Source organism: Abramis brama (genome assembly GCF_963993115.1).
Source record: "Abramis brama genome assembly, chromosome: 5".
Taxonomy (NCBI): domain Eukaryota; kingdom Metazoa; phylum Chordata; class Actinopteri; order Cypriniformes; family Leuciscidae; genus Abramis; species Abramis brama.
Window position 1 is genome coordinate 39,837,567 of NC_139967.1, and position 12,240 is coordinate 39,849,806.

The 12,240-nt window shown below is 36.9% G+C and overlaps 1 protein-coding gene across 1 annotated transcript in view; it reads right to left on the reverse strand.

The window, feature by feature from the left end:
- man2a1 (mannosidase, alpha, class 2A, member 1) overlaps positions 1–12,240 on the reverse strand; it is a 60,728-nt gene that overhangs the window by 20,652 nt on the left and 27,836 nt on the right. The window contains exons 7-16 of the mRNA XM_084113311.1: positions 11,742–11,928; positions 11,354–11,531; positions 11,021–11,232; positions 6,879–7,064; positions 5,393–5,507; positions 5,227–5,294; positions 4,899–5,064; positions 4,522–4,752; positions 4,314–4,436; positions 2,194–2,308 (exon numbers count right to left, since the gene is read on the reverse strand). Of these exons, the coding sequence (XP_083969437.1) occupies positions 2,194–2,308; positions 4,314–4,436; positions 4,522–4,752; positions 4,899–5,064; positions 5,227–5,294; positions 5,393–5,507; positions 6,879–7,064; positions 11,021–11,232; positions 11,354–11,531; positions 11,742–11,928 (1,581 nt within the window). The remainder of the gene's footprint in view (positions 1–2,193; positions 2,309–4,313; positions 4,437–4,521; positions 4,753–4,898; positions 5,065–5,226; positions 5,295–5,392; positions 5,508–6,878; positions 7,065–11,020; positions 11,233–11,353; positions 11,532–11,741; positions 11,929–12,240) is intronic.

A 12,240-nucleotide genomic window follows, 5' to 3' on the forward strand; every position in this document is an offset into this window, starting at 1 on the left:
GCCTTAAGGGTGGGCACATAGAAACAAACATGACAAAAACAAGAGCACATGGCCAGTGAACACAATCACAAGCCATGTGCTCAAACAATAAATTAAGATAAAAGGTATTTTAAATTGCAATAATATTTCACAATAGTACAGTTTTTACTGTATTTGTTGTGCAAAAAATGACAAAAAAACAGCATTAAAGTTCAACAATAGTAGTCCATGCGACTTCATGAATGGATCATTCTCTTGTGTTGGATCTATTAAATGAATCAGTTGACCCGGTTCATAAAACCAGTCTGGGGTGCGTTTCCCGCACAATGCTGCTCGCTGTTTAACTACCATAGTTATCGTTGAAAAAACAACTAGCTCGTCACGACAGTTTCCCGAAACCGCATTGTCACAAAGTGGTTGTTCAACCATGTTGGTTAAGGATGTCATGCACGTGGTGGAGTGAAAACTTCTTTTAATGAATCTGTTTGAGATTGAATTAACGCTAGATGTTTTGCTCTAAATTACGGACATGGCATCTGAGGACTATTTCTCATTTTTCTCAGTTATTTAGCGTTATTTTCAGATTCATTCAAAGGCTCGTTCTTACGTAATAGAGCACGTACGCACATGCGCACTCTTCAAAAACAGTGCTTTAAATCTCTTGACAAACTAAAAGACGTAAATGACATTTGTATGTATTCTAAATAAAAGACACAGATTGTACTGAATGTCAGCTTGCTTATTTTGCTCAAGATAAGGATTTATTAAGTCCACATGTCATGCAAACAAGACACTATGCTTCTAACCAAAGGTCGAGAGCTATCGTTCCAACCACAAAACTTTGCGATGCTGTTTGCGAATGTTCGTTAGAACGATGGATTCGGGAAACACTGATTCGTTGAACTACGCTGATAACGACGGAACTTGCGACCATAGTTGGCTAACGATGCTTTTGGGAAACACACCCCTGAATGATTGATTCACAAATCTAACTGATCGGGTTCTCAATGAGCTGGTTATCAGTCCACAGGAAGGGAAGATTACCAGTGAATAACAGATTAAATAAAGCTATCGTATGAACACTTGAATTATAAGTGAACAAGGTGGATGGACCACTTATATCTTTGAGTCCTATTTGAAGCTTAATAGCTTCATCCTATTTGTTGTAACTGCATGGAAAAGAGCGGCCAGTATATTCTTCAAAATGTCGTCTGTTGTGTATTTTAGAATTATGACAGAATTATATTTTTTTATGAGCTATTCCTTCAAAATCACAAAAGAGGGACAGCTATTTTCTGTGTGAGAAAAGGTTCCTCTTCTAAAACTTTGCAATTTAAATTCAGTTTTAACTCAAGGGAATAACCCACGAGAGGTTTCATTCTTTTCTTTTTTTGGACAAAAACAAACACCACTGGGGGGAAAGGTCCCTAGGGCTACGGTGCAATGGCTCATGTGACTGCCCCGCTCTTTCAAAAACACTCAGATACATTATCTCACCCACCCAGAGGGGGTCACAAACCGACCGCCCTGGTGCTCTTGATAAGAAAAGCATGAAAACTGAATGCGTTTCTTTCTTATACGAAATGATTCCACTTTCAGCACACCATTAAACTTTTGCTGGACTGTCTTTTGTCCGGTATCAAATGTCCTTGTCTGATGCTGATTAAATATTTGTTGCTTGTTGGTGTAATGCACTGCCTCTTTTGGCATTGCCGATTACACAGTTCAAATTGTTTGTTAAAGTTTGAGGAACGTTCAAAAGCTTACCTTCAAACTTCAAAGGTAAATATTGCAAAAACTGCGCTAGAAAAAGCTTTGTACTGCATCCAATAAAATAAAATAAAAGACAAAAACAAGCTGCTATAGGACTGTAAGTAAAAGGCTCTCTTAACAAAGATTACTTGGAAAAGAAAAGGATGTCATCCAGCAGCACTTCAAGGATTTCGAAATTCACTATTTTTTCTATCCCAGGGTTCAATCAACTTTCTGAGGTTACATTGCTGCCCTCCCACCACTGACTTCCGGCATAAACAAAAAAACAGAAACCTGCTTAATTATACAGGAACTCATCAAGACGACTAGTCAAACTAGAAATGTCGTTTTGCAAATTCCTGGTGTAAATATTTGATTTACATACTGTAAATAGTGGTGACTATTTGAATAAGTGAAAGTGAGAAGAGCAGGTGTTGTTGAGTGATTGCCGTTCTCTCTTACCCTGCATGTTGTAGAGCCGGAGAGTGTGTTTAATGTGTGTGAAGGTAGTGGTGACTTCAGAAAACAGCGGCCCTTTAGTGACTCGAACCACCGGCGGTTGCGAGGGAGAGTAAATCTGTGTGTGAGAGAAAGAAAATCAATGTGAATCAAATCACACTCATAAAAATCCCCTCAAAGCAGAGCTACAAAAAACACTGCATGACAAAAATGTCCTGATGAAAGAATGAGGTTTCCCAGTGTTCTCTGTGAGCAGTGACCAAACTGCCATTATGTTTATAACTCTAATCAGCTGAATGACACACAAGTTTCAATGAAACTTTACCAAATAATTCAGTGCTTCAGCAAACTCTCAGCAATCATTTGTTTGCCACAAATTAACTGCAAGCCTGCTGCAAATAAACAGTTTTTATAGGAGTGGGCAATCTATAACCCAGTTTTTCCTGCAGCACTATTCAGTGGAACCACGGCTAGATAAATTATACATGTTTAAGGAAGAAAGGTGCAATGTAATACGATTTAGTTTTAATCAATAAATACATATGTGACCCTGGACCACAAAACCAGTCACATGGGTCCATTTTTTTTAAATTGAGATGTATACATCATCTGAAAGCTGAATAAATAAGCTTTCATAAATAAATAAATTCTGAAAGCTGAATAAATAAATAAATGGTTTGTTAGGATAGGACAATATTTGGCCGAGATACAACTATTTGAAAATCTGAGGGTACAATAAAATCGAAACATTGAGAAAATCACTTTTAAAGTTGTCCATTTATGTTCGCGATTGTGCTGCATTCACTCACAAAAATTAATGTTTTATATATTTATGGTAGGACATTTACACAGTATCTTCATGGAACATGATCTTTACTTCCTATACTAATGATTTTCGGCATAAAAGAAAAATTGATCATTTTGACCCTTACAATGTATTGTTGGCTATTGACACAAATATACCCGTGCGACATGTGACTGGTTTTGTGTTCCAGTGCCACATATATACAATAATAAAAGTTGTTGTTGTTATTAAAGGAATAGTAACACAAAATGAAAATATTCTAATTATTTATTTACAAAGTGAATGAAAATGTGACCTAGTATTTCCTGCATTTCTATATTTAGTCGTAGCAAATTATATTTATGTAAGAAAGGTGCAATGGAAATAAATTATTAGAATAAAATGAATACAATAATAATGTCACATCAAAGTTTCTGTTTACTTTTCCAAACACTTCTAGTTTGTAAGTTCCTGTTTCCTGTTTTCCTATTGTTTCGTTTGTTCCCTTGGTTACCACCCAGCTAGCAATCTTGCGTTTAAAAGACGTCTAATAGCTGTCCAACACAGCCCTGACGTCTAGGCTAAAACCCGTTTAACCATAACCCAAGAATAGAAGCACAGGCTACGTATAGAACATGTCAAAGAAATGAAACCAATCACTGTTGACTTTGCTTACATGATGGAATAGCATATATCCCGCAAGTAATTTTGGCAAAAATGACATGTAACCAGATTAAAGGTTATTTTGGCTAGAAGTGGGTTACTCATAGCCAGACTAAATCGGGTCTATAGTTAACCTAGATGGTGAAATGAAGGCTATTGCTTGCAGGGCGATTGTGTTCACCTATGTCTTGTTTAGTTTCTCGCTATCCTGTGTGCATTTCAGCCCTCTGTTGGCTTCAGTTCATTGTCCTGTATTAACTTTGCTGTTATGCTTACTGTAACATTTTCTCTTGCACCAGAGCCGGCGCCAGTGCACAATAACCACATTTATATTTCTAGAAAGGGGTTAATGTTGGTTCAACCTTGCATTTGTAGTGGAAAGCAACCAACCCGGGTGCATGCATTTCACGCGTTTGTAATCACTTTCGAAAGCCGGTATTTTCTGCACCACTATTCAGTGTCTGAATAAAAAAAGCATTGTAGTTTCCAGGGTTTGGGTTTGGGCCTAATCATGATTGTAACCCAATCTCCCCTATCTTGATTTCCTGTCTCACTCACCTACTACATCTATAAATAAAATGTAGAAAAAAGCAACCCAACAAAAATGTAATACTGTTGGGCAAGATATAGAATAACCGATTAATCGAAGAAATAATAAAAAGCGTATAGTACTAACTGTTGCTTCTTTGTCAGGCATGAACAGGTAGGCACCACTCTTGTCTTTATTGCTGGTGGTGCCATACCAAGCAAACTCCACTTTGACCTGGTGCTCTGAGTCATCGTCCTTCAACCCCATTTTCTGCAAACAAGAGATGTTTTCTGAACGTTACACAGAGTCATTCCTAAACACATCCACTTATGACAAATCCACAAAGCAGTCGAACCTCTAAAAGACCTGTAGCTGTAGAGATGGAGAGTTTGAGGTGAGGATTTTCAATGTGCACAGGAGCTCCATCGTTTTGGTAGAACTGTTGGAAATGCTCCAGTTTATTGACTGAAATGCGACCGCCATCCTGAAGAAACATGTACTTAGCAGCTTCTGTGCTTGGCTCCATTCCTTCCATCAGCTGGTACACGCTCAGACCCAGAGGAGCAGCGCGAGCCACGAAAGACAACTGCCGAGGAGCAAACAAACACATTTAAAGAGCATTTAGATGACCTCAAACTAACCGACATGGAGATCTACTATCTTCACCCTGATCTTTTCCATTCAATACACCCCTAATGCTGTGATGGCATGCATCGATGTAGCAGACCTCACCTGGAAGACGTCGGTAGCAGCGTGAGTGGCATCATTCCACACTGCACTGACTTGAGCGTGGACCACATGACCAAGAGCATTAAGCACGCGCACGTTAGCAGTGTTCACGTACACTGTAACCATGGATGCCCTGGCCTGCTCTGTGGGGTTGGAAACTACCAGCAACCTGAGAAAAGGGAACGTCATTTTTATGTAGCATTTTCTGCCACACAAATTCTGCTGCCTCTCGTCAACTAACACATGTACAATGAAGCCATTCTCAGGAACTCAACGTCAGTCTGCTATAAAGCACTACAAAAACATTGATTTAGCTTTGTTTTTGCATTACCTTGGTTTTCCACTAACTTCAAGAACAGTTTTGCGAGGTAAGGCGTCTTGGGATGGCTGAACGTCATCCTATAATACAGAACCAGCAAAAATGTGACATTCAGATGGCAATTTCCAAATTTAGGAGTGATGTCAGCATGTTGCGGATATGCAGTATGAACACTCACCATCTGAAGAAATGGATTTGAAGGATCATGGTAGTATGTTTGTTTGTCCTTGAGCATCAACCAATGAGCCGAGCTCACAATCACTCGCTTCAGGTTCAGAATAGAGTGAAACAACCTTCAAAATAAGAAAGATCATCATGTTTCTACAGCACGGATATATATATATATATATGTGCCAGAATTCCTGGGTAAATTAAACTGTTAACAAGCAGTAATGTAATTCAGTATGGATGTTTGCAATAACAGCAACCATAATGGCTAATATTTTTTATTATTATTCTGGTCTTTTTTTGCCTGATAATATCAGATAAAAAGAATCAGATTTTTTTTTTAAACCATTCATATTTTCAAGTGTTAGACAAAGTTCATATAAACTAATATTTTGGAAATTGTGTGGCATAATGGTTAATCTGGCCTGTCAACCAAAAGGTTCTAAATTACTGTTCAAATTTTTGGGGTCAGTGAGTTTTTTATTTAGTTTTTTTGTGGGGGAAAAATTATATTCAGCAAGAATGCATTAAATTGATAAAAAGTGTCAGTAAAGACTCAAATTCTTACAATATTTCTATTTCACATAAATGTTCTTTTTAACTTCTATTCATCAAAGAATCCTGGAAAAACTGCATCAAGGTTTCCACAAAAATGTTAAGCAGCACAACTGTTTTCAACATTGATGATAAGAAATGTTTTTGAGCACCAAATCAGTATATTAGAATTATTTCTGAAGGATCATGTGACACTGAAGACTGGAGTAATGATGCTGAAAACTCAGTTTTGCCATTACAGGAATAAATAACAGTGTAAAATATATTTTAAAAAATTGTAATAATATCTCACAATATTACTGTTTTTCCTGTATTTTTGATCAAATACATGTTGTTGTTTAAAAACATTAAAAAACCCAAACTTTTAAACTTTTAAAAGATAAATAAATATCTAATTTGCTGTAAATAAATGATATTACATATCATTAAATCAGCCATTGGGCACTCTATATATTAATATTATATAGGCCACTGAAAAACCCATATGACAGTTTAACAATTAAGTACCATGGTATATATTAAATATCAATATTTTTCCACTAAATGTTATTCTTTAAACACTATTTCTTTAAAATGGGCAGTTATGAATAATTACGTCCAAAATAATTGTTGAACAATTATTAAAGAATCATTTAGGTTGATTAGCCCTAGAAAACGTTTTGTTTTTCTTGTAAAACATATTGGCAGTCTTTTGTTCTGTATGGATATATTTATAAATTCATTATTCGTATAATTTTATCATGATTTATATCATGATATCATGATATAATTTTATGTGTGACTCCCACTTTGGGGCAAAATGTGACATTTAAACATAAATATTGGAGACACTTAACCCCAGTTTGTTCCAGGGGAACAGTGACTGGAGCGAGTTGGTTGGATAAGAGAATTTTTCTCACATCCTCACATCTCACTTCTATGTTTCAAGAAAGATGTGCTACCTGGTTCCATAGTCCACAACCACCCAGTCTTTGCCTGTGCCTGTGATGGCATCATGGTGTTGGAAGAGACCGAGATTGCGTCTGGCTTCTGTCAGTAACTTGTAATTATCCACTGCAGGGTATTCACTGGGCCGGCCGTACTTCTGAATGTTGGCCAAGGTCAGAGAGTAGAGGACCTCAGCTGCCCTACGGAAAAAAACATGAAGTGACATATGAAACTCCCTCCCTCGCAAGATCAAAAGTTCCCTCAAATCCGCACTGTTACAGGAATCCATCTAGCATGAAAATACATCCAGTATCAGGCTAATGTTCACATTACAGGAAAAGCGAGACAACAGTCTGGTTTGGACCCTGTTGTGTTGGGAGTGTCGGAACGCTCCCACAATGGAGAAGAACAATAAAACCAGAATCTCTCCACATTATGGTAACAATACAGGATACAAGAATGACCTTCTCAAATGTTTTACAAGACATGGAAATCTATAGCTGGGCGAACCTCACAAAACCTGTTGGAAATGAGTCATATTTCACATCGGGATGAAAGAAAAGAAATTATATTTTCCTTTAAGGCAGTGGTTCTCAACCAGGAGCCCAGGGCCCACTAGGTGGCCTCGGCAAATTTCAAAAGATGACTTAAAAGTATTGGTAATCAAATTAAAATCGAAAAACACATCAGCTATAACTATTCCATCAATAACTACACAGCAATAACTATAGTGTTTTATTTATACATTCGATTCTTGAAACATCTGGAATCACAAAATGAATCATCGTTCAGTTATTTGATACAAAACTCTCAGTTTTAGAAGTTTGAAAACATGCAGAAATACTGAAAATATTGTGTTGGACAGCGGGGAGTCTTCGTGTCAAAAAGGTTGAGAGCCACTGCTTTAAGGATTTTTTTTTTTTTTTTCATTGTCACATTTTTTGCATAAATATGTCTAAAAAGTCTAATTCTCAGTAGTATCATGTAATATGTATGTGTGTGTATACATATATAATTTAAGAAATACATTTTCATTTAAATATCAAGCATAGCGTTAGTTCTGGCAGGTCACGTTAGTCAAGCTCACATCAGCTGACCCTCAGCTGATCCACATCTACCTATAGGAATACGACGCCGATCACCGTATACATATATAAGCTCCTTCAGTATTATCAGCAGCTATCGCGTTTCTCCGGAGCTAATTACCCTTCTCCATCCCCAGCTCCTCCTCTCGCCCAGTCAGGACTTGGCATTCTGATTCCCCTTGAATCAGAATAAATTCTCGATTATGCTGTACTTTAAAATCTTGAATTAAATATATTTGCAAACTTTCATGTTGGTTCTGTTCTGTTTACCCCAAGGGGGGGTTAGTGCTGCTCTCCCTGCTCTTATCCATGCTAGGCTGCATGGATGCGCAGGGAGTTCTCGCCCAGTTGTTGTACTGGCTTCATTTTATGCTGATTTAAATAAAAATTGTATTACAGTAATGATAATCTAATAAGGATGATTAGTGAAAATAATTATATTACTAATTTACAAAATGATAAAAAAAATGCAAGAAAAATGCAGTAAAATGAGGGTAACAGGCTTAATTTTCTTTATGGAAAAATAGTTTTCTTATTACATATATATATATATATATATATATATATATATATATATATATACATATATACATATATATATATATATATATATATATATATATATTTTTTTTTTTTTATGTTAGGGTTAAATGTGACATGGACATGTTTTCTTGAGATTCACTCAAAAAGTGGCAGTTGTCTAAAAGGTTTTAGTGACATTTTATTGGAAACCAACACCTTCACGAAAACTACGAACTCTCACCAGAGTACATTTGCAAACTGGAGTGACATTTCACAAAAATCCATAGTTAAAATGTATTTTTTTCAAATAGACCTTTGAAGTGAGATGAGCCTAAGTAGTTTCAGCAGATCAAAAATGTCTTTATATGGCTCACAAACAGTAGTTATAAGATGAAAACGCAGTACATGCGACCTACATACCTCACATCAAACATACATCTGCTTTCTGCACCCGCAAGAACATTTTAATAATTAATTAAACATGAAATGACCTTGGACTGAATATCTCTAATCAATCTTCTGTGTGTCTGTGTGTGTGAAACTGAGCAGAGCTGAACAAAGTCCTATTTGCTGTGTGAAAGAAGCCATCGTGTAGAACGGGGGATAATTTAACAACTGCATACTGATGAAAACTGTCTCCTGCCTACATTTAGACGCCCATCAAAATGCAAATACTGTGTTAAATAGAGTTCTCCGCATCCGCAAGCTGAAGGTGTACCCAATCTATTCACTTGTGTGATCAAGTACAGCCGCCTTTGAGAGGACGGGGTATACAGATATGCAGTACAGTCAGTAAATGAGGATAAATTCATATCCTTAGCACGATCTTGCACTAAACAATGAAATGCAGGGCAGCCACTGACACACACACACACACACACACACACACACACACACACTAGGATACTATGGGACTTACCCTAAAAACATGAGACATGCTACCATAAAAAAAATAAAAAAATAAAAAAAAAGGTATATCAACAAAGATTGACAACTCCATAGTACATTTTCACAACAAAAAAAACCATGGAAGTTCCATAGTATGTTTTGTGGTTAGGGGGTTTAAATGTAGAGCTCTATTGCGGTGTTATTTTACCATTATTTATATACTATTATAATATTTATCAATATTTAGATTTTTGAATCACACTTTTAGCTGTAGTAATTTATTTCAGTTAATAGCCTGTTTTTCTAATTTAAGCATATCATCTAATATTTGGATTGTATTTCATTTCAGTTTTATTTAACTGAATCAGCTCTACTGATTTGTGTAAAAAACAACAAAAAAAAACACATCTGTGAAGGAGAATGTAGGGAAAAATCAATGTAGAAAATCAATATGTACCACTGTAATGTCTCATTATCTAGAACCGGGCCAATTAATGAGACCTGCAAAGACGTTTTAACAATTTCCTGCTATAAAAATAAATAAAGGAAGAGCTATTTCTTTCAAATGCCACATATTAGCGATAATTTAACTTTATAAAGGGTTTTTACTAAATAAGACCAATTTTAATGTTTCCAGGGCCAATATCATGTTAGAAAGGTGTCAAAGAGTAAAATTAGTAAAGCCCCCACACAAGATAAGGTGCCACAGTCAAATAAATACTGAAGCCATTGAGCAGCTGGCTCAAAACCGGCTGCTTTAGTTTGCTGTGACCTTGTCACGGGGCTTCAGTCTTATCGTCACAACACAGACATGTGACCTTCAGCTTTGTGTGTAAGTTAGCAGCATAAAGCCCATGAAGAAAGAGATGTTAACGTCTGTTATCACAGAGCTCCTTTACCTATAGAAAGACTGTACTAGCACAGTGACCATGATCAGTTCGAGACTGTTTGAGTATGAGTTTGAAAGTTCGAAAAAAATCGAAAGTTCGAAAAGTCATGATATGCCATTAAAGACCTCAAGAAATCATATTAGAGTTATGGGGTTTTTAGAACATGTGTGTTCTAAAAGTTGACAAAACAAAAACCATAAAAACAAAAAAAAAATTAGGTGAATATTTAAAAAAGAAAGTGATTAGACTTTGAATAAGCTGAATTTCCAGGTAATGTCATTCGTTTATACAATATGAATTGCAAATTTTTTTGTGCATATTAGTAAGCATTCTAAATGGTTCAAAATTCATTTTTAATGTTCATTTTGAACTCATGGTCTCAAAGGCAAATTAAGCCCAGCCATATGGAAATGGTTTCAGTTTTTGGACATTTAGACTCTGGCCAGAAATATTTATGCAGTGCACTTATGCAGATTTATGCAGTGCATTTGGGTTGTGTTCTTCATATCTTCACTTTGGTGCAATGAATTATTTTGTGCTACATAGAGTATTATTAAAAGAAAAAACTTTTACTAATCATTTTACAATGTTTGTCACTGATCTTTTCTCTCGTGGACTGATTCGGCAGTGAGAGTCTGACTTTAGTTCAGTTTTACACCAGTTTTATGTACTCGCTGAAGCCAAGTTTTTCCAGCATTTGGCACATGGCGAGTGTTAATGTAATGTGATTGTAGAGATTCATGCAGTGCATTTGGATTCAGTAAAGCGTACCGAAGATGTGATTCCAGTATTCTGTCCAAGCGTTTATAGAACGGCCGTGAGGTGAAGTATCCGCTCCAGTAGTGGTCGTCTCGATCCGCATACGTGAAAAAGTCTCCGCTTACCACAGGCAACGCCAACTTGCCAACGTTCATGCCGTCCGGATCCATGCCAGTGCTTTTACGCAAGGCCTCGAAATAATCTGAAATGGTTCCAAACTGGGCCTGCAAAGAGAAACAAAAGAGGTATATAGCTAAATGTATATACAATGAATGTCTGAAAATATAAAAAGAGCTCAAAATGTGGCCAATTTAGAGTGACTTAAGCAAACAACAGAAGCAAGACCTTGACGTGGAGCTCAGGGTGAGAATTCATGTAATCAAAGAGTTTCTGGTAGTTATCAAACTGTTGGTCCCATTCGACAGCTTCAGTGTAGCGGAAATCATCTCCAAGTGGTGCTAGCAGCACCTTGGTCCGAAAAAGCTTGGATTTCTTCCTGTACTGGTCCAACAGCGTCTGAACTCTAAACATGGAGAGACTAAACTAAGTGGAGGGAAATCTAAGTCTGATCTGATTCGAGGGAACACTAATCCACAAACAATGACATGGAAAAAGGGACAAAAATTGTTATTCATTGAATCAGACTTTTTTCAAGACGATCATTGTTATTTCTAGGTCGTCATAAGTAAATAAGGTAGCTCCTAATGTCTGTGACTGGTGTGTATAGGTGTACCTCTCCTGTACGTTGTTGTTGGTGATGGCCTGAGGAGGAACTCTCCACGGACAGCTGATTCTTCCTCCTGGCAGTCTTTTAAAGTCAAACTGGCAGCAGATCTTTGGGTCAGGACCACATGTATGGGGAACATCGTAGCTGTAGAATGGCATCATGTGACACAAAATGTCTGTACTTGAGTCCTGATCTGTTGGAATAAAAAACAAACACAATTTTAAATCGACCAGTCTAAAGGTATGGCCACATTGGCAAAATTTCACCAAAATTCCATTAACAAGTCCATTATCCACTGTTTGCTACCAACCAAAGTGACTTGAACACACCTGACATGGTAATTACGACTTCCCAAAAATACGAACTTCCCAGGAGGACTTGAACACACATCAAATAGAAATTTAAAGCTAATAGTCTAAGGCTGCGTGTCCACCTAAGCGTTTTTAGTCAACTGAAAACGCCTAGCTGTGAGCGCTTGAGAGCGTTCTGGCAGAACCCTTCTCCA